The sequence below is a fragment of the Mus caroli genome, chromosome 11, assembly GCF_900094665.2.
Source record: "Mus caroli chromosome 11, CAROLI_EIJ_v1.1, whole genome shotgun sequence".
In the NCBI taxonomy this organism is placed as follows: Eukaryota; Metazoa; Chordata; class Mammalia; order Rodentia; family Muridae; genus Mus; species Mus caroli.
The window spans coordinates 101,385,534-101,412,645 of record NC_034580.1 but is presented as its reverse complement, the minus strand read 5'-3'; the positions used below and the strand labels follow the sequence as shown (position 1 = coordinate 101,412,645).

General features: G+C 45.2%; 1 protein-coding gene across 11 annotated transcripts in view; it reads left to right on the top strand.

The window, feature by feature from the left end:
• Nucleotides 1–19,586: 19,586 nt before the first annotated feature.
• March10 (membrane associated ring-CH-type finger 10) overlaps nucleotides 19,587–27,112 on the top strand; it is a 94,813-nt gene continuing 87,287 nt past the window's right edge. For 2 of the 11 annotated variants that reach the window (XM_021178086.1, XM_021178092.1), the window contains exons 1-3: nucleotides 19,587–19,845; nucleotides 21,980–22,063; nucleotides 25,177–25,283. In XM_021178086.1, coding sequence (XP_021033745.1) covers nucleotides 25,194–25,283 — 90 coding nt within the window. In that variant the 5' untranslated portion in view covers nucleotides 19,587–19,845; nucleotides 21,980–22,063; nucleotides 25,177–25,193. Of the gene's footprint in view, nucleotides 19,846–21,009; nucleotides 21,187–21,979; nucleotides 22,064–25,176; nucleotides 25,284–27,112 lie in introns of those variants that run through there. The other 9 variants (XM_021178082.1, XM_021178091.1, XM_021178088.1 and 6 more) reach the window with 8 other exon arrangements.

The window sequence follows — 27,112 nt, the reverse complement described above, 5'->3', positions numbered from 1 at the left end:
CTTGGTAAATTTTTCCTTTGACCAGTATGAAGTGTCCTTCCTTATCTTTTTTGATAACTTTTGGTTGAAAGTTGATTTTATTCAATATTAGAATGGCTACTCCAGCTTGTTTCTTGGGTCCATTTGCTTGGAAAATTGTTTTCCAACCTTTCACTCTGAGGTAGTGTCTGTCTTTGTCACTGAGGTGCATTTCCTGTATGCAGCAAAATGCTGGGTCCTGTTTATGTATCCAGTCTGTTAGTCTATGTCTTTTCATTGGGGAGTTAAGTCCATTGATGTTAAGAGATATTAAGGAAAAGTGATTGTTACTTCCTGTTATTTTTGTTGTTAGAGGTGGAATTATGTTTGTGTGGCTATCTTCTTTTGGGTTTGTTGAAAGATTACTTTCTTGCTTTTTCTAGGGTGTAGTTTCCCTCCTTGTGTTGGTGTTTTCCATCTATTATCCTTTGAAGGGCTGGATTTATGGAAAGATATTGTGTAAATTTGTTTTGTCAAGGAATATCTTGATTTCTCTGTCTATGGTAATTGAGAGTTTTGCTGGGTATAGTAGCCTGGGATGGCATTTGTGTTCTCTTAGGGTCTGTATATCATCTGCCCAGGATCTTCTGGCTTTCATAGTCTCTGGTGAGAAGTCTGGTGTAATTCTGATAGGTTTGCCTTTATATGTCACTTGATCTTTTCCCCTTACTACTTTTAATATTCTTTTTTTGTTTTGTGCATTTGTTGTTCTGATTATTATGTGAAGGAGGAATTCTCTTTTGGTCCAGTCTATTTGGAGTTCTGTAGACTTCTTGTATGTTCATGGGCATCTCTTTCTTTAGGATAGGGAAGTTTTCTTCTATAATTTTGTTGAAGATATTTACTGGCCCTTTAAGTTGGGAATCTTTACTTTCTCTTCTATATCTATTATCCTTAGATTTGGTCTTCTCATTGTGTCCTGGATTTTCTAGATATTTTGGGTTAGGAGCTTTTTGCTTTCTGCATTTTCTTTAACTGTTGTGCCAATGTTTTCAATGGTATCTTATGCCCCTGACATTCTCTCTTCTATCTCTTGTATTCTGTTGATGATGCTTGCATCTATGACTCCTGATCTCTTTCCTAGGTTTTCTAACTAGGTTGTCTCCCTTTGTGGTTTCTTTATTGTTTCTATTTCTACTTTTAGATCTTGGATGGTTTTGTTCATTTCCTTTGACTGTTTGATTATGTTTTCCTATAACTCTTTAAGGGATTTTTGTGTTTCCTCTTTAAGGGCTTCTAGCTGTTTACCTGTGTCCTCCTGGATTTCTTTAAGGGAGTTATTTATGACCTTCTTAATGTCTTCTATCATAATCATGAGAAGTGATTTTAGATCCAAATCTTGCTTTTCCAGTGTGATGGTGTATCCAGGACTTGCTATGATGGGAGAATTGGGTTCTGATGATGCCAAGTAACCTTGGTTTCTGTTGCTTATGTTCTTGTGCTTGCCTCCCTCCATCTGATTATCTCTAGTGCTACCTGCCCTTGCTATATCTGACTGGAGCCTGTCCTTCCTGTGATCCTGGATGTGTCAAAACTCTTCAGAGTTCAGCTGTCTCCCTTGATCCTGGGATCCTAGGATCCTGAGATCCTCGGTGTGTCAGAACTCCTGGAAGTCAAGCTGCCTCTAGGACCCTGAGATGTTGGTGTGACCAAGCTCCTGGGATCCTGGAAAACTGGGTGTTTTAGAGCTTCCTCTGAATGTTGTGGGACTGACTTTGGGATCACGCCCAAGTTGTGCTCAGGATACCAGCCCAGACCCCTGACTTGTGTTTTGAGCTAAAACCTCCTACCAGGATCTGGGTTTGCTAAGCAGGCGGGGCTGACTGGCCCCGCCCCAGACCTCCCAAGTGCTGTGATCACAAGTGCATGCCAATGGTCAGGCTGTTTTGTGTTGTGTTTGTTGTTGTTTTTGAGACAGAGTCTCACTGTGTAGCTGTCCTGGAACTCACTACATAGATAAAGCTGGACTTGAAAGCATAGAGAACTGCCTCTGCCTCCTGAGTGCTGGGATTGAAGACATTTGCACATGCCTGGCTGTGCCTGGCTTTTTCATGTGGGTTCTGAAAATCAAATTCCAGTCCTCACATTTGCCTAGTGATCACTTTACCCACTAAGCTATATCCACAGACCCCCTAATTTCTTATATAGTAAGTACAGACATAAAGGATCCATACAAACAGAAGTCCTTAAGAGTCTTCACTTTTTTTTTTTTTTTTTTTTTTGAGTATAAAGGAGTGCTGAGATCACTGCTCTAGGTCAGTGTGGTCAGTAGGCAGTTTAACAAGGAAGCTGCAAACTGCAGCCGCAGTCACTGAGTAGAGAAGCTGCCAGTAGCCAGAAAGTGGACATCGGGCTGTCTGGGCACATCTCAGAATTCTCTTTTTTCCAAGTATGAATCTGGAATTTGTTCAATTTTCATTCTCCGGTTATCTCCCTTTAAAATAAAACATTTCAAAAATATAATAAAACACAAAGGTAAATAAAAAACAGGGAAGTCAAATTTATGGTGTGGGAACAGAAGGCTTGCTATTACAGCTTTCAATGGCAGATAGTTTACAATAAACATTGGGCTTAGCCTGGTAGAAAATCATCACAGACAGGAGGCAAGTACTTGTCCATCTCCAAACGTCAGAAACTCTGGACTCCCTCCAGTTGAATAATTCAGATCTGCCAACTGTCAGTCACTGCTTTTTGTTGATGTTGTTGTTTTAATTAAATTGAAAGGGGGGAAGGAAAGGAACAAGGGCTAAAGCTCCCTTAGAAATGAACCAAAATGCCACGGAAGGCTAAATCCGTGACCTACCTTTGACAGTGTCTTTATCAACCTTGAGTGAGTGTTAATGGAATGTATATGTATGTGCAAGGAGGGCCAGCTGCTAGCAGATCTGAGTATCAAAGGGATTCTATAAACAGTGGAGGAGAGAGGCTCCGTCCCCATGCAGATAGGCATGCAAATGGACCTTTTAACAGGCCTTGCATCATCTGATACGAAATAATAAATACACCCAAACAGAGAAAGCAAAAGGAGAGAAATTATGCAAAAATTCTGTTGTTAAGATATGTGTGGGCAGAACTGCTCAAAATAGAAACCCAACAGCTTTCCAATGACTTGAAGGGTTTAGATAAAGAGAATATAACCACTGTAATTCTTGGTTAATCTTCCCTCCTCTGGCATTTTTTTTTTTTTTAATTTTGGTCAGAAGCTGTTACCGACCTCTGCTTATTTGAGGGCAGTGGAACTGTTCAGAGAAATGTACCTGAAATAGAGTCTCACCAGCACACACTCTAATTTTAGAGTCTTTGCATTTAAAAAAAGAACCGTGGCAGAATTCAAGGTCATGTGTAGGGAGAGAAAACTGGCACTCATACATTATGTATCTCTATTATGGTCCAGGAATCACTGATGTTTGTGCTTGCTGTATGTGTGTTTCAGATTAAAGGATAATTTAGCATCAACTCCGGGTGTTATCTAAAAAGGTTTACCTGTGATTTATCCATATTTTAAATATTTCGGGCCAAGGGTTCTCAGGGGGATGCTGGACACTTGCTTAGACTGGGTGTTTCTTGATGAAATGAACAAGGTATTTGAGTCTACTCTTGATGTCTTCATCATTTCCTTGGCTAAGGGACTGTGTCAGGGCCACAGTGGAAACTTCCAATTTATTGTATGGTATATGGAAAAACAATTTTTCTTTACAGCTGTGTTTAGCAAAACTAGTGTCTATCCCAAGGTGATGTTAGTGAATCCAACTCATTTCATGTTCAAAAAAAAAAAAAATTTTAAAGGTAACTTAAACCACATCTCAGGAACTGCAGTGGCTTTCACTTTAATTTCCTTATGAAAGTATGGTACCTCACAGGGGCTGCAGCCTAAGGATGTGATACTGTGAGGAGTGGGGAAGTGGGTGTGCTTTAGCAGGAGACCTGAGGCACAGGCTGCTGTGATGTTTCCATTCTGGTCCTGATGCTGGCATGTTAGTCTCACAGAGCCCAGGGCTGGGGAGATGGTGCAGCCAGGAAATGCTTGTCACACAAACACATGGAACCTGGAAAATCTTTAGAACCTACATTTAAAAAAAAATTAAATTAAATAAAAACAAAAAGCCAGGTGTTGTGGGTGGGAGAGGAGGAAGAGACAGGCAGATAGATCCCTGGGTAGTGCTGGCAGCTAGTCTAGCCTAGTTTGAGAGCCCCAGGCCAATGAGAAGCCTGTCTAAAACAAACAAAGGAACCCAAAGTGAATGACTCTTGAGGAATGGCACTCAGGGCTTCTGGCCTCTGCACATACTTGCATATACATGTACCCATAGGAAAATGAACACACAGACACATGCAGACAGACAGACAGACAAACAGACAGACAGACAGACACACACACACACACACACACACACACACACACACACCTCAGTAATGAACATGAAGAAATCTTGAACTCAGTTGCACTTTGAAGGTTTGGAGGCAGAATGTAGTTCATGAGTCTACTTTCTTTGACCCTTACAATGTTTTCCAAAAAACTGAAAATGTTCACACAGCATATTTCAGAAAAGCAAAAGCATCCCCAAAATCCAAATTTCTATCTTCTCTGCATTTTCTGGCCATACTGGAGCTACCATGGTCCACTAAATGGCAAGAGGAGCAAGACCTAGCTAGGCTGCTCCTCCCTGAGGCACACCCAGCTAGTCCTCACCTACCACCTTTCTGTACACATACCCAAAGGGTGCCAGGGTAGAAATGGCCCATGTTGGGGGAAATAATCACACAGTTTCTATGAAGGTGAGATGGAATAGAAGCCTGTCAGGATTTAAGGCCTGACTCTGCTCGCTCCAAAGCTGAGAGACATGAGATGAAGTACTTAAATCAGACTAAAATTAAGGGGTGTTTGGGTTGCGTGTGTGTGTGTGTGTGTGTGTGTGTGTGTGTGTGTGTGTGATATACATATGTGCAGGTGCAGGCACATGAGTACAGAGGCCAGAAGTACCTGTTAGATGTCTTCCATGGCTACTCTCCACTTTATTTTTTGAGACAGGATCTCTCAAAGAAGTTGAAACTCACAGAATCAGGTAGACTAGCTGGGCAGTGAGCTCCCAGAAGCCACCTGTCTCCATCTCCCTAGTAATGCTGTTAGAAACACATGCCTCCATGCCTAGTGTTCTTACATGGGTCATGGGGATCCAAACACATGCCTTCATGCTTACACAGCAAGTGTATCAACTAAGTCATTCCCCAGTCCCATTTCTACTTTTATAGCCCAAGCTGTAAGTTAGAATCACTTGGGAGACTTAAAAATCACCTCACCCCTACTCAGGGCCAATGTATCTGAGTCTCTGAGAGGAAGTCCAGACATCAGTCTTAGACTGTTCACTAAGAGACTCCAACACAGAGAGACGGGGAAAGGCATGATTTAATATGATCGTAGAGATTCCTCCCCCCGCCCCCGCCCCAATTCTGTGTTCTTCATAGCTTGAAAGCAATGACCAGGAAACTGGAATAGCCATTCACACTGGTAATGGCTCATCTGTCAGAATGCCAGCAAAGAATGAGCATGTCACACACACACACATACACACACACACACAGTGTGGACATAGCTGCCTCTCTTTTTCTCTCTTTGGGGAGGGGCATGCCATGGTACTCATGAGGAGGTCAGAGGACAACTGAGGGTGTCAGCCCTCACCTTCCACCATGTTTCTTGACAGAGTCTCTTATTGTTCACTGCTGCATACAGCACGTTATCTTGCCCACAAGTTTCTAGCACTTCCCGTGTCTGATCCCCATCTCCTGGTAGGGGCACAGAGGGATTGCATCCCTGTGCACTACCAAGTCCAGTTTTTTACATGGGTCCTGGGGATCCAAATCAGGCTACCAGGCTTGTTGACACACATGCTTGTCCTGTTGAAGCATCTCCCCAGCCTCTGAAACAAATTCTTGCTATATAGTTCAAACTGACCTTAAACTCCCAACAAAGCTCAGGCTAGCCTGGAACTAGCGTCTGCCTCCGGAATGTTGAGATTACAGGCATGTACCACCATGTCTTGTTTTAATCCTTCCATATATATTTAAGTCATCTGTAGCATTCATATGATATCTAGTACAATGTAAGTACTGCGGAAATGGTTGCTGAATTGTGTTGTTTAAGGAATTTTTACAAGAAAGATATATGTTCTGGTATAGACTCATCGAAAAACATTCTCCATCTGGGGTAGGATGTAGCTCAGTCTGTAGAGTGCCTGCCTAAAAAGCCAGACACCCTAGGCTGGATTCCTAGTACTGCAGAAACCTAGGGTGTTGGCACATACCGATAATCCAAGCACTCTAAGGGAAGAAGAATTAGAAGTTCAAGGTCACCTTCAGCTACATAGCAAGTTCAAAGCCAGCCTGAGTTATATGATACTTTCTCTCTACCCCCTCCCCCTCTGTCCCCGTATATATACATAATATTTTATATTGTGTATAAATATATACCTATCATCCATATTATCATATATATACAGACACATGCACACATACATACACACACACACACACACACACACACCTTTTTTTCCCATCTGTGGTAAGTTGTTTAAGCCCATGGATCCAGAGCCTGTGAGTCTCGAGAGTTGACTACACTTGATGTATGTAGACAGTCTTGCATACCCAAATAAAGCCTGGGGTGGGGACTGGGGGGAGGGGACAATCCTATGGAGAGCTGTGGGGAATACTTTGCCGTTTCTCCCTTCTTTCCACCACCCAGGAGGAGTGCCATCTCGGCACCTCTACCTGTTTTCACACTTCCCACATCCACAGGCTCTCTGCCAGTCCTGCCCTTAAATAGGAACCTACAAACACCGAACAAAGAGCTAAATTAGAGGATGCCTTCAGAGAGGACAGCATCTAATTGTGTCTTCCAGCGACTGCCTTGTCACTGGTACTCAGCAAGGCTTCCAAACAGTTGTTTCTCTAGCCTTGGGGGACTTCCAGCCCAAAGGTCTAAGTCTGGTGGTTAATGGGCCCCCACCCTGGCCTTATCATGCAGCCACAATGGAGGGCAGGGAGGGACAGCCTGTTAGGCTGAGTTCTATGGAAACAGGGCCAGTTCCAAAGGCAGGAAAAGCAGGCTACGGTCCAGAATACATGGATCAGGGGAGCCAGGAGCCTTTAGCTCTCCCAGGAACTCTTGCCCTAAGCCAAAAGAGCTGCAGATACCCTGATGTATGTGCATGCTCCAGGTGCATCCGGATCTGTCACCTCTTTCTTACTACAAATACTACATAGTTTCAGATCAACTCCATTCAGTAAGCACGGGCTGGTTGCTGTAGGCTGATGTTGATAAAATGGTTTGGAGGTTTCCGCCAGACAGGGAGGGGAGGGAACATGTGAGAGTCAGGAAATGGGCACAAGGGCTGGCAGAGGTGAAGACTATCGCCACCCAGCTCCCAGACTAGACAGTGTCTGGCACTGCTGAGAAATGTTTCCATGGGAAGGAACTGCCCACCAGCAGGCACTGTGGCAGGCCTGGAGCAATCCTCAGAGGCCCTTCCGCTGTCCCGCACACCGTGAGAATCTTCCCCGTTGGTCCAGTCTTCCTCTGCCCTCCAGGGTCCCACACCTACTTCTATTGTTGAGCTGACTCCAAGGTCCTGTTTATCTACCTTCCTCCCCCACAGGCACAAAGGCTACTTCTTAGTCTTCTGGGAGGCCTCAGCTTGGCCCTGAAGTGCTTATATAAAGGTTTGATGAGGGACTACACCCAAAGGGCTTTCCCTGCATACTTGGGGGTACCAAAAGAATGTCTTCCTGACATGGCACTCAAGTGAAGGGGGTTACAAACTTCTGTTTCAAAGTAGGCATTTCCAAACTCTGATATGTTTTAAACAAAGATGAAGGAGAAGAGGTGTAGGGCATGCTGGGACATGAAGATATCACCACTGGTGAACACACACAGCCGTTTAGATGCTGCCAGAATGTTGCTGCTGCCCTTGCCTGTGTGCTTGTGTGCCCGCCTCACTGTCTTACTCTATGAACCAGAGGTCTCTGTGAAAAAGATCATCAGGACAACTTGTTTTGCTTTAAAATAAAGAAAAAGCAAAACATAGCAAAACTTTTGCCACAATCAGAGGGTTATCATAATTTATTAACAAAAAATGACCCGTCAGTGTGTCTCGGCTTTCGAGATAATGCCGCAAATGTGTGGCAGGCAATGAGAAGGCTCAGGGCTCCAGCAACAGTGTGTGGCCTTGAGTGAGGAATACAGGGAGACTCTTTGTCCTCTGGCTGCTTCAGTGTATTAAGGAGAGATAATGGTATATTCAATGGGTATGAGAAAAGCTTAACATTAGTCTGCACGAAGCTCTTTGAAATGCATGAAGGGATCACGGCATCTCAATCCAACACTTGTCCTAGTGTCCACTCAGGGCCCTTGTCTGAGCATCTGTAAAAATCTCTGCGTGGATGTGATACACACACACACACACACACACACACACACACACACTAAATGGCTTAATTGCTTTTAAATTTTTTCAGTAAACACATTGGAATGATTATCAGGCATCTGTACAGTGTACTGCCTGCAAGTCTGCCACGAGAAGAGCTATTTGAGAAATGAAATCACATCAATGAGAGAATTACCAATGAGTCAATTGGTGAAATATTGCATTAGCGGTGGCCTCTGACCCAAATGATGCCAACCAAATGCTTTTTCCTTTCTCTCTAATTTAATCACTTTTCAATTAGGTTAATTTCTTAAAAACCACACAGATAAGCCACTTGTGTTACACACCACACACACACACACACACACAGATATTGATGAAATAAAGGACACACTACAGTTGTGTGTGACTCTCTGCTGCTTGATTCTGGAAATGAGTATTACCTTGTTTTTTTCCCCCCTGTCTGACAAGAATTTTTCCAAAACTACTCACTAAAGTGTGAAGTCAGGGAACCCCCCGTCAGCCCCCCAAAATCCCCTCAAGGCAGAGACCCAGCCATCATATTATGAAAGCATAGCTCAAAGAGGCCCCAAACTATGGCCGCTGGACACATTGCCTGGCTGTCTTGAAAACACTGTTCTAAGGCAGACCACGCAGCTGGAAGGTGGTTTTGTGAGGGTTGTTGACAGGCCTGTGCTCGGGCTTGCTGGGAGAGTGAGCTCCACACATCCAGGAATTTGTTTGAGGATGGAGCGCGGTTAAGTCATGTTTTAAGAATGTTCTCTCATTATCCTGACTCAGGGGGTGCAGTGAGCCACAGAAGAGATGCAGTTCAGTGATACCTTCTATTCTGTCTGGTTTTCAAGAACTGCCTTACCCCGTGCCAAGGAAGGAAGACTCATGTCACTCACCCGAGGTTACCCCGTTCCGTTCACGGAAGTTAACCCTGTCTTTGTCACAAAGCTGGAGGAGGACTGCTTTTCTAGACTCGCTTGAAACCCCTGACCTGGGGCGGGGGGGGGGGGGGGGGGGAAGGGTTAGACTAGGGAGGGGGTGTAGATGAAGAAGAGAGTTTCCAGGAGGTGAAGGGGACAGAGAAGGGAGTCAGTAGAAGGCAAAAACTAATTACTAAAATCTACAAAACCAGCCAAGAAATTTGTTTGGGAAATAGAAATCTAAGATCTGTGGTTTGGCAAGTAAGGCTGACTTGTGATGAGAAAGGCAGAAAAGAAAGGGGAAACGGGGCTGAGGACGGGAGGGAGAGAGGGTAAAGAGGAAGGCAAGCCAAAGACCAGGAAAGAGAGGAACTAGGAATCCAAGAGAGTGAGAGTCAGTGCACACCACAGCATCTTAGGAACAGACTTGGAGGGCTTAGCAGATAACATGCTTGTTGTGCAAGCATGAGGACCTGAGTTCGAATCCCCAGCACCCATGTTTAAAAAATTAATCTAGGCAGGCATTGTGTGTATGTAATCTTAGCACTGGGGGAGTGACAGAGGGAGATAAGATCCCTGGGGCTCCAGGGCTAATCTGGCTGAATCAGTAAATTCTGGGTTCAGTGAGAGCCTAGTCCTAAAAAACAAAGTGGAAGAATAGAGATGTCACTCAAAAGTGAAGTACTTGCCTAGCGTGCAGAAAGCCTGGGTCCCATCACCCGCATATCTGGGTCTGGTAGTGAATGTCTGTCATCCCAGTACTTGGGAAATGCTGGCAGCAAGCAAGGTTGAGGCCAGACGAGGATACATGAGACTCTGTCTCAAAAAAATATTTCTTAAGAGCACGTATGATAGCAAGTAACTGAGAAGATACCCAGTGACATTTGGCATATACACACAGATGCACACACACACACACACACACACCACACACACATGGGGACAGAGAGAAAGAGATACACACATAGAGTTATAGAAATCATACACATAGAGATACGCACACAGATACATAGAGAGGTATACACACATACACACACAGAAATACACACATACACGAAGAGAGAAAAAATACACACACATAGAGATACACACACATACACAGATACACACAGAGAGATTCACACACACACACATGTGACAAGGAAAGGCTGTAAGGAGAGGCTATAAGTTAACAATCAGGATATATATAGTAGATCAGGGCAGGACATAGGACTGTGTGTCCGTCCTAGAACTAGGAGTGCCTGATCCCTCAACATCTCTTCTCCTGTCGATTGATATCACACTTTGTTTGAATGACAACCTGAAGTTTTCTTAAAGACCAGACTAGGAATCGTGAGGTTGTAACTATTATTTCTGGTGATGAACTTCCTGGTAGATGTAAATAAAACGGCTACACATGAGACGTCAGAAATGCCTGCAGGTAAGCATGCATGCATGCATCCATGCAGGTGCTGTGGCACACAAACACTTAGAATTCATGGCATGGAACAGGTGTGAAGAGCTAGGGATGCAGCTCGGTGGCTAACTGCTTTCCTGGTGTGTGACAGGCTGTCGTTCCGTCTTGGTACCATGGAAAGAACAGCAGGCAAAGAAGCCTGTTGCAGGCCTGATGACCTCAGTTTGAACTCTGAACTCCTAAAAGTTGTCCTCTGACTTCCACATCTAGATGTGGTAACACAAATATATATGTCTCTCTCTCTCTCTCTCACACACACACACACACTAAATAAATAAATAAACAAACAAATGTAATACTTTAAAAACCAAAAACACCACCCCATCCCCCCCAAAACAACAACAAAACCCCTCTCCTGTGGCTTTCTGTGGTGCTTGGAATAAAGTCCAGTCCCATCTCTTAGAGCCTTATCACTTTTCCTCACACTGGCCTTCCAGCTGCCTGGCTTCCCTTTGTTCCCTTGATCTCTAAGCTTTCTTTTGCCTGAAGACTTTCCCAATCTCATTATCTCCATCCCTGGAGTCCTTCTCATCCTTAAGTCTCACCCAGCGAGACCATCTTCAACTACCACATCCCAATAGCTTCCCACTCTCCCCATGACTCCCAATATTTCCCTGTCACTATTCCCTATTAGCAAATTCTACTTACCACCTGTTGGTATTTATTGATTTGTGCGGACATAAGTCATCTTTGCCACTTACTAGCCATTCAATAATTATTTGCCAATCAAACAAACACATTTGGTATCCACAGCCTTGATAAGGTTAGCAAGCTCCAATAACCACACTTTGTTCTGTCCCCTCCCTCCCACTCCTGGCTCTCCCAAGTCTAGTTCCCACCTGTGCCTGGCAGACACTTGCCCTGCCCCAAAACACCCTTAACCCAGACGAAGGGGAAGTGAACTGCTGAGCTCATGTCAGGCAAAGGCAATGCAATGGGGGAGAAATGAGAGAGACTGGCTCATCTGCTGTTGTCTGTGGCATTATAGAAACAGCAAGAGAACCAAGAAAGGTTTCTGGGCTGGGGGTAGGGGGCAGGGCTCAGTGGGAAAAATCACTCACTGGGCAAGCATGAGGGCCTGAGTTTGAATCGTCAGACGTCATGTAAAGCCAGACCACAGTAATGCATGGCTGTAATCCCAGTGTTTCTAAGGGAAGATAGGAGACAGAGGTGGAGGAGTGCCTGGAGACTCTGGGGCCAGCTAGCCTGGAACACAAGAAGCAAACAAGAGAGCCTGACTCAAACAAGATGGGAGTCAGGACCAATACACAAAGTTGTTCTTTGACCTCCACACATGAGCCCATAGCATGTGACTGTCACACACATGCAGAGACATCATATAAAAATGATGAGAAGAAGAAGACAAGAGGGCAAGTGTCAGAGATGTTTTATGTCAGGGACGGATATCCATCTGGGCACTCCCTACACCATGCCTGGGAGGAGAGAAGAACACTTCACCCATGAAGCTCCATGAAGCAAACATCTCAAGAGCAGAGCTTAGAAAGAAGGCTACCTCTGCTCCCCTGACCAACCAACCGACCGACCGATCGATCAACTGCTCTGGGGGTTTTTTGTTTGTTTTTTTCTGGGGGTGTGTGTGTGTGTGGGTGTTTTGTTTTGTTGTTTTCAGCTCTGGTTTTCCTCACTTGCTCTGCCCCTTTGCCTGAATACAATGCTATAGTATAGTCCACCAAAGCCCGGGACATGCTTGGCGCTTGTGCTCCCTGGCTTCTTGATAAGCGTCTCTTTTGTTTGCTTGCTTTGGCCTGAGCATTTAATTTGTCCAGAAACCGATTTACTGCTCATGTGTTTTTCTCACCCCCCCCCACCCCCTACCCTAGTTCTAGAGATAAAACCTGAGACCTTGCACACACTAGGCAAGTACTCTACTGCTTGCCTAGTGCACTGTTACTCCCCATGTGGGATTCTTGCTGCGGTCATAGCTTCTGAAGGCTGAGCCTCATACAGGCAGGGCTTGAAGATCAGCCCATAACTTGTGCTCTTGGCTAAGCATGTATGGCCTGAGCTTATCTGAAGTCCAAACAAATCAGATATTCCTTCTGGACAGAAGTCAAATTCTTTCCTTTGGTAACTATTTTTCAGAAATTAAAAAAAAAAAGCAATATATTTGTTCAGAGTTCTTGTAATCAAATCCAATCTTACATCAGAGGCATTAATTGCCGTAATGAAAGGCTCTGAATACTCCAAATCTTCCAAAATAGATAAAGCAATAAAGGTTTAATGGAACTTCTGAGAAGCATTTCAGCACTGGGAGATCCAAGCCGTCGAATGAATCCGTTTCCTCTTTGTAAGATAGTACAACAGACCAGCTACGACTCCAACAGAGGGAAATTCTAAGAGCTCTCCTACAGGACATGCTTTATTAAGAAATTAATTGTAGGGCGTGTGCCAATCTCTAACAGAGTCTACTTTATTCCACAGAAGAATTGGATTGGGAACATCTGATCTTTGAAAACCCAACTGGCGTTACTAAGTTTCATATCGTTCATGGATGGCTGCAAGCCTCAAATGAGATCCACCCTCCCTGTTAGAGAAGAGGTCTCAGTAAAAGGGGTCTCTGAAATGCAATCTAAAAATTAGCCACGGGGATAATAGCAATGTTTTAAAGACATAATAAGTCTTTGAAGGCGTTCTTTGATGTGGTGGATATGTACCTTTGCTGTCAATGTACACCTGTAATGTAATCAACGGCTGCAGGGACCGGGTGTTGGGCAGCGGCCACTTACAAGGCACACCACCAGGAACTCGGCCTTCAGTGTTCCACTCATTCTCACAGGAGAGGAGGCCCTGATTGTTCTACTCCCAACTCTGCGGATCTTCAGGTTAAAGCTGTTTGCTCTCAAGCCGCAAATGCCACTGCTGGGAATGTAAACCAAGTTCTCTTGAAGCCATACTACACTGCTGATAGAGCAAATGGAAGAGGAACAGCCCGGTGAAGCTCAGCAGGAGAGGACCTCACTGAAGCATGACGTTGTGACGTCTCCAAAAGCTTGGAAGGAAATCAACCAGATCAGTTATCAAATGGAGATGCCCTGGGTAGGAGAAGGCTATTCCTCAAGGTCTGCTGCTGCTGGATAAATCCCCTAAGAACAAACACACAATTCCCTTAAATCTAATTCAATATGCATCTAGTCTTCTTTAATTCAGCCTCCTGGGGATGCCTTTCCACAAGGAGTGAGCACCTTGCATGCCTAACAAGGGTCAGTCTGCCAGATTTATTCTCTGGGAAAAAAAAAATTGATAGTAAGATCACTGAGAATCAGTTCCTAAATGATTGATTCTGAGTTAACAAAAATGGATCCCTGGGGCTGGAGAGACAGCTCTGTCGATAAAGTGCTAGCTTCACGCTTGTGAGGACCAGGGTTCAGATCTCCAGAACCCATATGAAAAGCAGAGCACAGTGACCCATGCTGTGGTCATCCCAGCAATGGTGAGATGGGGGAAGACTGGCGCATCCCAGGAGTGACACCTGAAGTTATTCTCTGACATACGCATGCACAACTGTACAGGCACGTGCACGCTCGCACAAATGTGTAAAGGGCATGAGGATCTCAGGGCCCACAGATAAGCGACAGGGAAACCAGAAATGTTAAACACACAGGCTTGTCTCTTCAGTGGAAGGGATGGGTACCTGTCTCCCACCCAGAGGCTGGGGTGGGTGCTTGTGTAGGGCCAGGCCACACCCAGGTCCCCCAGACTATTATGCTTATCCCAGATCCTTCCTCCTTTATGTTGAGCACTGTTACTCAATCACCTGAAGCCATCTTTAGGAGAGATGTCACACGCACTTTGTAGCTGGGTGACCTCTACCATATTACATGACTGAGATCACACCTGCTCCTCCCCTAGCCCTTAAACCTATAGAACCAATCAATCTTTATGGAAGAGGTCACGCACACTTTGCAAAAGAGTTTTGATGGTGTCATGCCTAAAGCCTTGTTGTACACATGGAACTGAGATCAATATTACCAGGAAACTGTTCCCCAAAACTGTACTTTACTTAAACGTGTCTAAAATAAACTATCAGACTCTAGAGGTCTAAACCAACGCTGGCTATTAAGTCATGTTAAGCCAGATTTCATTTTTGCCTCATGCAGATCATTATGCTGCTGAGTAATGCAGAGTAATGGAGTTTGCAGGGACCCCCCCACACACACACACACAACACACAACACACGAGTTCTTGAACCTATAAAAAACCAAGAAGCAAATCCTGACTCTTCAATGACCTACTAAGCATTCTACTTGTGTGTTTGTGTGTGTGAATGTATGTGTGCAGTGTGTATGTATGTGTCTGTGTCTGTGTGTGCATGTGCTAGTGCGCATGCATGTGTATGCTCACAAATGTCAAGGCCATAGGCAAATGTTAAGTATCTTCCTTTACCACCTTATCTTTCAAGACAGGGTATTTCACTGAAGCCAGGGTTCAGAGCTTGGGTAGACTACCTGGCCAGTGAGTTCTGGGGATCCACCTGTCTCCACATCCAACCCACAGCCTCCCACCTTCCAATCATGCTGCATTATAGATGCATGTGACCACACACACCTAGCTTTGGACAATGAATCCTAGGATCCTATCTCAGGCCCTCATGCTGTGTGCTTGTGCAAAAGGCAATTCACCAACTGAGCCATCTCGCTACCCAGCCCAGCCCCCATCGCAATGACATTAATATGTCTGCTTTTAATGGATGGCATTAACAGATTGCCACAATGGCACCCCTGTCTAGTGAAACATGACTGTAAGGTGAATGCAGAATATCACCACAGCCTATGACATACGTATAGTCCTTAGCTAGTTTTGAAAATTATTCAGGAGCTGGTAAGAAGGTTTAGCTGGCTAAGACACCACACCTGATGACCAAAGTTTGATCCCTGGGACCCACACGATGGAGGAAGAGAACCAACTCCTCCAAGTTGTCCTCCAGGCTCCACACATGCACCATGGCACATGCTCTCCACCATACACAAAATAATAAAAAGTATTTTAGTTTTTAGAAAACTGATCAGCCGCATTCCCAAGTTATTCTGAAGGCCAACATACTTTCTCACTTTCCCTCCTCAGGAAAGGGCTCCTTTCCTTGCTTAGTTTTGTAATTGTAATTAAATTTTATTTATCTATATCTGTGTGTATACATGTCACACATTTATGGATGCCCTTATAGGCAGAAGATGGTGTCAGATCCCCAGAGCCAGAGATAAAGGGAGTTGTGAGCTGCCTGACATGAGAAACAAGAACTGAACTGGGGTCTTCTGGAAGAGCAGCAAGTGCCCTTGACCATTGAGCCATCTCTCTGGGATCCTTTTGGTTTGTTTTTTGAGACAGGGTCTCATGTAGCCCAGGCTGGCCATGAAGTCTCACAATCTTCCTACTTCCACCTCCGGAGTGCTGGGATTACAAGATGCACCACCACACCCAGGGTGGAATGATTTTAACAAACAACAAGCATGGTTCGTGCCAGGCATGAGTGAAGGCAACACAATGACCTCAACTGATGAAAACAGGAACTCATTAGTCATGGAAGACTCAAGGCAAAATGACCCTGTCTAAGCGTTTCGAGGGAGGCCACTTGGCACAAAGCTCTGTGGCCTGTAGAAGCTCCTGATTGTACGCTTACAAGGACCTTAATTAGTTAGTAATCTGTCCCCCTCCCTCCCTGCCTCCCTCTCTCCCCCTCCCCTCCCCTGTTTCTCTGTCTCTGTCTCTGTCTCTCTCTGTCTCTGTGTGTGTGTGTGTGTGTGTGTGTGTGTGTGTGTGTGTGTTAGGATTGTCTATTTCAACACCATTTCGTACCTGTGCCAAGTCCCCATGAACATGACATGGCAGTCTTAGAAGAGCCTCCTGACAGTTTGCTCTGGATTAAATACTTTATTTCGTTGTTGTTTTGAAACCTCCACAGGCTTCACCTGAACCGTTACACTTCCGGTTGCCCTTTGCAGAATTCTTAGATTCAAGTAAAGGATTTCTTGTGGCTTATTTGCAAATGTGGGTCACCTCGGTGATTAGAACCCATGCCTATTTAAGCCCCTTTCCTTTCCTCATTTACCAGGGGCAAAAAGTAGCGGCGATTAGGATGCTTCCTTCCACAGAAACTGTTTCTTCTCCCAGGCTTCCACGTTTCTCTTTGGCCACACTTGCTTTTTAATACAGGAGCTGACCTGCTTTGTAATTTACATGTCAAGGTTAAGTTTACTCCTGAAAAGCTGACTGTCTGAATTGCTCTGTAGCTTCTTTAGGAGCTGATCTTTGCCACTGCCTCTTTCTCTCAAGGGCATGATGCTTTCTTCCAGGTGTGTTGGCACCTGTAACCCCAGCACTGGGGAGGCGAAGGAAAGAGGACCAGGAATCTGAGGTCAGCCTGGGTAATGCGATCATGACCCGACCCCCTAAAAACCCCACAAAATAACCACAACAAAAACAAAGCAAAGGGGCTGGAGAGATGGCTCAGCCAGTAAGAGCACTGATTGCTCTTCCGAAGGTCCTGAGTTCAAACCCCACAACCACATGGTGGCTCACAACCATCCTTAATGAGATCTGACTCCCTCTTCTGGAGTGTCTAAAGACAGCTACAGTGTACTTACATATAATAAATCTTTTTTTTTTTTTAAGTATAGGAATGTTTCATGCTGAGACAGGTAACTTCTCCAAGCTTTGTACTTTGTGTTATAGCAGTAAAATGTGCCTTGGAAAATGAAACTACCAATTAATGTTTGTCTTCTCTCATTTAAACCTCACAACAGCCTTTTGGGGGTGAAATGTACTTTTGTTTTCTCTAGCTCTTAAAACCGAAAATTAAAAATCCATATCTAATATGTGCCAGTCTGGTAGTTTCTTTTTTCTTACTTAGTGGGCAACATCAATCTGTTGGGAATGGGAGTCTTCTTCTGGGCTCTGGATCCATCCTTGTCAGGAGTCCTTGGCTGTGTCATCTCTATTCACCTCTCTCTCTTAGTCCTTAATGCCCTCCTCTGTTAGTCAGTAATAATAATTATCACTAATTACCACTACTATTATCATTTCTGAGTTAGGTCCTTCGTCTCTAAGAAAAAGCTTCCCACTTCTCATTTTACTGCAATCCCCACAACCCACTCCCCACACAGAGTCTCTGACAGAGCGAGGAGGTTTCCCTAGAAGGCCTTCACTTCCTCTAAGAACTGGGATTTCAGGCATCTGTCATCACATCCACTCTAAGGGTCAAGCTTCATGCCAGACGGGCACTGAGCTACATCCCAGAAAGTGTCTCAAACTTGGGGTCCTTAATTATAGTCCTTTGAACAGCAAAGACCATGGAAAGAGGTTCCATGCTATGTCTTTACCAGTCAACAATTTAATAGAGAATCTTTGTTAGCCAGCTGAGAACAAGCCTAGAACATGGTGTTGCAGGTAAAAAGTACCTGCCACCAAGCCCGACAATCTGGGTTTGGTCACTAGGAGCCACAAGGTAGTAGAGAACAGACTCCAGCAAATTGACCTCCCCTTCCATGCACTGGGGCATGTTTGCCCTCTCACACATCCAATAAAAATAAAATGTAATAAAAATCTTTAAACATACTAATAATAGAAAATGGCTTGGAAAGGGAGAGCAATGAAGGTCAGATGAGAAAGAGCCCAAAACAAAGACTTCCCCAAGGCATATTTTGTCTAGACTCTGTGTTGCTCAAGATACGTCTTAGAAGTTGGCGTGAAGGTGAGAAGGAGGGTTTGGCATGTCCTAGAGCCGCAACTGGCAAGAAATGATTCAAGGACAAAACCAAGAAAGCAAGTCCCAGGGAACAAATAGGGACAGTCACAGTCCAGAGTCTGGGGCTCACTTCTTAGACAGCGCCGGAGTCTGAGAGTGGCTTGTTGGTGATTAAGACATGGGACCTAGGCTGTTTACATGGCACAGGGAGAGGTGGGCCTGGGGTACAACTGACAGGGACTCAGAGCGTCCTTGCAAGGTTCAAACATCAGTCCAGTCACCACCTGAATGTGGGCTTACAGGGGCTGCATAGAAGTCTCCTGGACCCCAGACATGTGGAGACTCTGGGACACTGTGAAAGTTCCAACAATTTCTATTGTCTATCTTCTTTGGTCTCCACCCAGTCTAAAATGCCCTTAGGTGACATCAGCCAGCAAGGTACTAAGTACCTAAATATGCAAAAGAAATAGAAGCCTCAAGGCTGCCTATTAGCCACTCAGTGGAAAATAAACGCAGCCTAGAAACAGTGATGTAAACCAAGAACCTGGTGGGCACTGGTCTAAACCTCCAAGCTCCTCTCTCCTGGAGAAGCCCATAATGACTACTGCTAACTCAGAGGCTAGCTTTCGGTCTCCGTTCTGAAACTGATCGGGTGCCTCCCTTAATTGTTTATTTCTGCTCTGAGGTTGGATCGGAACATTCTGCCTGAAGATCCCTGTATGAGTGCAGTATCTTTTCTTCTTTCCATTTATTCCCTTTACTGTTTTATTTAATTTTTTTCCTCTCCCATTTTCTAATCTTCATCTTATAAGAAACAACACTGAGTCTGGGCGTGATCACAGACAAAAATCAGAGTGCCTATTCCTAGAGCATCTCTTCCAAGCCAGCCGCCATCACCGCTTTCCTTTCTCAACTGCATCCCTTCTCGTTCCCACGGCAACCGGCGGGGCCGCCCACGTGTGGACTCAGGACCCCCGGGGCCATAGCCCTGCCCCACCCCCACGATCCACGTTCCCTCGCGACTAGCGACACAGGCTCCGCGCGAGGAGGGAGGCTCGGTTGCCAAGGAAACGGGAGGACGCCAAGCAGCCGCCCCCACCGTCTCCACCCCAAGAAAGGCCGGAGGCCGCGGCGGACAGCTGCCTCCCGGGAGGAGAAGGAAGAGGGCCCTCTAGAAGGAGGGAAGACAGTGAGGTGTGGGGGAGGAAGAGGAGCCCAGGACCCGCCCCACGCACGATTGATGGGCGGCTCTTCGCCCACCCGCTCCGCCCCGCGGCCCCTTTAGCCCCTTGTGAGGGGTGAAAGTGCTGATCCCCAAGGTAATGGGCGCCTGCCTGCCCCAGCCTTCCCAGAACTGAGAATCAACTTTACCTTTGAAACTTAAGAGATTCTGAAGGGAAATCAGACCTCTTAGAGCCCCTCTCTTCTTCTGGCTAACACTAGCTCCAGTTTGTTTCTACCTCAAAGGAACAGATTTAACGGGAGTCTAGTTGGTTTTTGTACAGTGGTAGTTCCCTCACCCCCCAACTGCTGCACAGCGACATTGGTCTACAAGTCCAGGAAACAGCGTTTGAGTGTGGAAACGATGGTATTATTAATGGTAGAACCCAATCGCTTGTCAAACTTGTGATGTTCTTTTCATTTTTCCAATTACACAGTCTCTGCTCTGGGCTTAATAGTCTGTGTGTGTTAGCTAGGTCTCTCATACACCCCTTTACGCAACCATTATTTCCTACGTTAAATTGGTACAGTCACCCTCTCTTACCGCCACCGTGCCTCAAGCCCTCAGCCTCTGAAGTATAAACCGAGCCTAAGTCACTAAACTTATATTCAGCACAAGTTTAAAAAGTGATATTAAAAAAAAAAACACTAAGATTTTTTTTTCCAAACTAAAATTGAAACAAATCCTGTAATCCTTGACATTACAAATGAATTCATTGTGGAAAAGATTAAAGTCTTCTGAAATTCTTCTTCTAAGCAGCCAATCGTGGACATGGAGGAATTTATAGACCTGATTGTCAGGTAGTAACACAGCTACTTATATCTTGCCTCAAATGAAGCTTCAGTATCGAGAGGTTAAATTTACATTTTGCTTATTTGCCAAAATCAAGACAGTATAGTTTTAATGATATTTCACAGAATAATCAGTAAGACAGCTTATTTTAAAAGCACTTCTTTCAGGTCAGGTATGGTTTTATCTTTTGTTTTGTTTTTTTTTTTTTTTTTGACAAATATAGTCACAGAAAAAGGAGACAGCATGTGCACAGGCATGCACATGTGCATGTATGCACACATGTGTGATGCTTTTAGAGAATGGAAAGGAATGTAGTCTGCCCTTATTCCTGCTCTCCTTAGTCAGGGTGTCTCAGTCTGAATTCCCTGGAAATTTATGCTAGAGAGGAATTCAAATGTCACAGAGTTCTTAGAATATTCCTCATTGAAATTTCACAGATGCGTGGAATTTTGAGGCCTTGGCAGAATCACTCGCTTCCTCTCCCCACCTCACACACCTCCTCATCCCTGGCCCTTTCCCTCTCCTTAGCATGGCATCGCACACCAATTTCTAAAACACAAACTTGATCCAGTGCTTTGTCACCAGAAGCTTGCAACAAACATACACATGATCATGCGTGATTTTCAGAACGAGAAGCAGTTCAAAGGTGAGAATAGAAGACAGCACCGGTAGCCATCTTGGAATTGTGCCTGGCTCACATTTCCCTCCCCACCCCACCCCCCTAAGCACTCTAGCACCTGCCTCTATCTGAAAAACAAAACAAAACAAAACAAAATCCTTGGCTTCAAATGGCCATCTCATTGAGTAGGCCCACAAAAAGGCACTTTTGAGTATTAAGCATTATTTCCTCTGGAAATATTCCTATGTAGTTATTTCTATTTCTCATTCATTCTGGTCAGTTTTTCAAACTTGTAGTGCAGCCTAAAAAGTTCCTCTGGAGACTATTTTCCTAGTCTGCGATACTCTACTGTCTCAGACACCAAGGGGACAGATTGTTTAGTTTCATAGAGTATTGATATAGTTAAATAAGAAACTACATGTGGCACGGTGGTGTTTCAACTGTTTATTTTACAGTGACATACAGTGTAATGGGGAGCTTGTGGTGGGTGGGGGAGGGTCTCTCGTGGACAATGTTAAAGTTCTTACTTTTGCGGATGATTGTGAAGTCAGGAAGACTCAGCAAGTCTTTCTTTCAGTGGTACTGTTTCCTGCCTCTTCAGGCCAGGTTATTTCATGCCTTCTGACCAAGAACCTTCCTTAAATTATACCACCCTGAGGCCAGGATAGAGTAACTGGCTTTGCTGTGTTAACTGTATACCTACAATGTTTCATCCAGCTGGACTGTGGGCTGTGTCCTTCGTAGCCATTAACATAGTTTCCTTATGAATCCCGATGTCATCTGCCTGATTAATATTCAGACAGGCTTCTCTCCCCAACAGGAGCAGCAGGGGACCCATCTTTCTGTTTTTAACCCCATCGTTTTTTTTTTCTGAAAAAGGGGGAACAGACTTCATTCTATGCAGGTACAAATTTATATGAAAAGTTAAGTGTGATCTTTGAAAATGATAGCCCATGAGTGTCTGCTGAAATGCACGTGCGTGAGAGCACACACACACACACACACACACACAATCTTTAGTGAGTCTTTACTTGCCTCAGGTACCTGTTACAGTCATGGAAATCTGACCAACACAGTTACTGATAAATTTAAGAAAGAACAGGTAATGAGGGCAGAGCCACGCCTCTGAAAGTGCAAGATGGGGAACCACTCACCCAACCATCCTGAGCCAAAAGAAAGCAAGTCCAAACTGCCCTGAATCCTTCAAGAGAACATAGCTAAGCATGGTATGTGGGGTGGTGTGAGGGGTCCATAGAGCCAGATCAGGCTGGGACTTCAGGACAAAGGTTGGTTTGTCAACTTGATTCTTATCAAGGGGAGAATTATTGGCTAGTTTTATGAGGGGAGAAGCAAGATCCTATTTAGTTTTATAAACTACAATCTATCTTTGAGATCCTAAGACTCAAAGACTCACTGTCTATCTTAAGTAAAAAATAATCCCCCTGGGGACCAGGAAATTCTCCATGCTGCTCAGGGGTAGATGATAAACCTTGCAAGATTTCCTAACTCCCAGGTGAGACACTGATGGGTCACCATGAGTCAGGTACAAGCTGACTGTCAATAGCTACTCACAGGGAATAAAGGGGAGGAGGCGCACACACCTGAGGGTTTGCTTGGCGACTTCCTGCCTGCCTGCCATTCCCGTGGAGCTGAGAGCCCGCTCTAGTTAGTCATTAAAAAGATGTGTAGCAAGCCCTTGAAAGAGCTCCAGTGAATGATAAACAGGGATTGGAGATGGGCTTCCATGATCCTCTTGATGAGGCCTGGTAGTCTCAGTACAAACTATACTATTTTATACTGTGAACTCTGTTACATTATGGTCACAAATTAAAAACCAACCACACCAACCAAAGCCTACTTTCTTGAAATCGAGACACATCTTTGCCACCAGTTCAGCTAGGACAGCTAGTAACAACTAGTACAATGTAACTTCAGCCTTGTGGTTCAGCCATTGCCCTTGCGAGGGGTATTAACAGCCTCCTCCTGGAAAGGCCTCTTCAGCATCAATGACCCAACACCCACTGGGCTTCCCCTCTGCCCCTGGAGTCCTTTACAGAGTTTCTATTTGACCATCTTTTCCTTACATTTTACGTGTTAAGGGTTTTGCTCCCCGGTCCACTTTCTCTGTCCACTCTGCTTCTTCTTGAGTTGTTACCAATGCGCCAGCACTGGCCAGATCTTTACCCATCCCGTCAGCTCAGAGCCGGCGTCCAACTGCCGGCTTCACACCTCTATTCGCAGTGTGGTAGACTCTTCAAACTCCATATTGTTTTCTCACAAAGCTGCCCTTCCTGATCCCAGGTAGATAAAGCATTACCTCAGAGGGAACTGATGAAAAGCTCTGTCTTATCTTAGCTGTGTCTCCTGATGGTCAGGATGCCCCCTTCTTAGTTAAACATTCTTGAAGGTGTGATTAAGTTATTCTGTGTCAGAAACTACAGTGTCTGCCTTACAACATGTTTTTATGAAGGTGAAATATGTGGCTGCTCAGAGCAGTGCCTGGCACTCCCGCAGGCTGGTCCATGGGAGCTCGGACCCCCAGCCCCACCCTGTCCCCCAGTCCCACCCTGTCCCCCCAGTCCCACCCTGTCCTCCCAGCCCCTCCCTGCTCCCAGTGTTCTTTTTTATCTTCTCCTCATACATTTGCTGCCCAAGCCTTGCTACCATCTCATCTCCTGTCCCAGTGGTGATCACAGCTCCATGTTTCATCCTTACCTCATCCTCCTGTCTACAACTTTAGGAGCCTTTTACACACGTGTAAAATGGTTGGGAGATGGCTCAGTCAGTAAACGTTAGGACTTGAGTTCGCGATTCTCTCTCGCCACCCATTTAAAAAGCTGAGCGAGAAGAGACAGAAGGATCCCTGAGACTTTCTGGTCAGCTATTCTTGCAAACCCAGTAAGTTCTATGCTCAGGAAGATACCATCTCTTAAAAAATAAATAAGTAAAAGGAAGAGTGACTGAGGAGAAAAATGCCTGATATCAAACACTGGCCTATACACATGTGCACACACACATACAAACACTGGTCTATACATACACATGCATGCTCATGTATGTGCATACACACATGCACATTGAACACACACATACATGCATGCACACATACAGCATGCAAACATTTATCCCTCAGGTTAGAAACTATCAATAGCTCTACATGTCTTATCACTGTGACCTACAAGGCTCCATATGAGCTGATCTCTGCCAACCCCCATCATTCTGCAGCTCTCCCCACCATCTGCCCAGTCACCCTGCCCTCTCCGATTCTCACTTGCTCCTTCATGCCCTGAGCCACCTGCTGTCCTCTCCCAACTCTTGCCTGACTCACAATTTATCAAACCCAGTGACAGTGTTGACCCTTTGCCTGACTCATGGTTATTAAGCCCAGTGTCCCGGCTTGACCCCTCCAGACAGACTCTGCTCCCCTACAATACCGTTCTTTCAAAGAACCCACACCCGGCTCTGTACTGGCAGTTAGGGTTGAATTGTCTAGCATTGGTTTTCCATCCTAGACTGTAGGCAACACAAAGGTGGGGCCATGTCTGCCTGACTGGCTGCTGTGCCCAGCAGCTGCCAGTGTCTGGGTTGGATTGAGCACAATAGTCGTATACATGAATTTAAGCAACACAGGGCTTATAAGTTTGGTCACTGCAGATCTGTCTAGGCTCTTTGTTTTCTACTATGCCATGTGGTAGAACTACTTCCCAATCAGGTGTGTCTGTCAACCTAACTCCCTCTGAATCACCAGAATAGGATCACTGAAGACAGCTGATGAATGTCACTGCATTATTTATGCCTGGAACAGAAAGGATATAAGGACTTTGACTCTAGTTTTAAAAGGGGGGGGGATGTCTGTGCCTTTCAAACAATGGGGGAATAGATTAATAAAAGAACACATGCAATTATACCCAAATAAATCCAAATACGATGACTCACAAAAGCATCTGTCACCGTTTGCTTATTTCTCTCTCTCTCTCTCTCTCTCTCTCTCTCTCTCTCTCTCTCTCTCTCTCATAGAACAGGAACTGAGAACCATGTTGCATGAAACAAGGGACAGGCAGAAGTTCGTCAGCGATGTTCAGTATCTACGGGATATGCAGCATAAGGTGGACTCAGAATATCAGGTAATTGCAGAAAGCAAGGACTGCTTTCCCCCCTGGCTTGGGGTAATAGAATTTGGAAGACAGCTTGGGTATAAAAACTACCCCCCCCCAACCCACCACTCACTGATAGACAACAGGAAGTCATCCGTCCTCCTTACCACTAAAATGGTTCCAACAACAGTACCAACTTCATAATACTGTCAAAAAGTGAAGCAATTGTCTTATCCCAGGGTTGGTCCCAATTTCCTCTTTTACCCCACCCCATCCTCCTTGCTACAACGTTAGGGGCCATTGGAAAAAAAAAAAAAACAAATGTAGGGGCTAGGAGATGGCTCAATCAGTGAAGTACTGCAGAATAAACATGAGAACATGAGAAAATATTTCGTGCAGGGGCTAGGACTGCGGCTCTGTGGATAAGAGCATTGGTTGCATAAACATAGCCCCTACAACCACACGAAAAGCTAAGCAGGACCATGCACATGTTACCCCAGGTTACCCCAGGGCTCTGCAGGTCAGGGATAGAGAGAGGGTTACCAACGTCTGCTGGCCACCAGCCTCGTCCCAGATTAAGTGAATGAAAGACCCTGTGTCATGGAAGTCAGGTGAAGATAACAACACACCCAATATCCTCCACTGTCCCACACATGTGTGCCCGGATGTGTGCACTTATGCACACACATACACATACCATACACATGTTCATGCAGCCACGCAAATATTTAATGCAGTGTTTGACCCACTACCCTTGACAATAAGCGATAGTAGTGTTCATATGTGACTGACTGAGAAACAAAGAGAAAGACCTCAAAGGGTTAACTGAGTTGCCCTACCATTGACAAAATAGCTTGCCCTTCCTGTTGTCATGGGTGCCAGAAGAAAGGTGGTTAGCGCTCGACACCACCGAGGAAACCTCTGGTCTCCGTGGCTACAGTGTTTGCATGCAAAAACAAAACTTATGGGAGCCCGAGGGGTCATGATGTCATTACCTGGGGCTGGCATAGGACAGACTTGCCAGGCTGGGTTGTGGGACTCTTGGAGCATTCAGGAGATGTCACTCAACTCTTCCCCAACCCCCTCTGAGAGAAGCAGCCCCAGCCAATCAGGGAGACATACCCTCAGCCTCCATGGAGCTCAGAAAGCTGTTCCTCCCCAAGGAAAACGGCTCAACTATCAGGTTTTTCTCCTCCTTAGCAATTTCAGATAGAACTGAGCCTTGTGGGTCACCAAGGAAACCAGACCCGGCGGCTCAGTAGCCTGGCTTCACCTGAACAGCGCAACTCTGCACCGGGTCTGGAAAGGGCCAGCGGTTTCTTCCTCCAGTTGCCAACCCATACCCAGGAGGACTACAAAGGGGAGGAAAATTCCAGAAATTGAATAAGAATGTCAACACAAGAACAGGTTACTCAGGGAGTCATCTGATTTTCACAAAGATGCCTCTGCCCCCTGGCTGGTGGGTGGAAGCACTTGGGTTAATACTGTTTCTACACTGAGTGCATAAGGAAATCGTCTTGTTGCCAATGGTCCCCAGTGAAGAAAATCACACAGCCATGTGTTCTGGATCTGTTGCGGTTTTATTTTCCAGGCTCACTTAGGCTGTCAGCATTGCCAGTTGTGTTTTGTTTTGTTTGGTCATTCAACCAATATTTAATCCATTAAGTGCCTACTATGTGCTGAACAAGGTCTCTGATCTCCTGAGTTGCTCTTCTAAGTTTGGAAGATAGAAAAATGTGCACAGTGTGGAGTTATTTTAGATACTGCTCTAGGGTGGCACTAGAATGTTCCCTCATGAGCCCATGTGTTAGAGGCTTGGTTCCCTGCTTGCTACTGTAGGGACACTGGGGAAGCTTTAA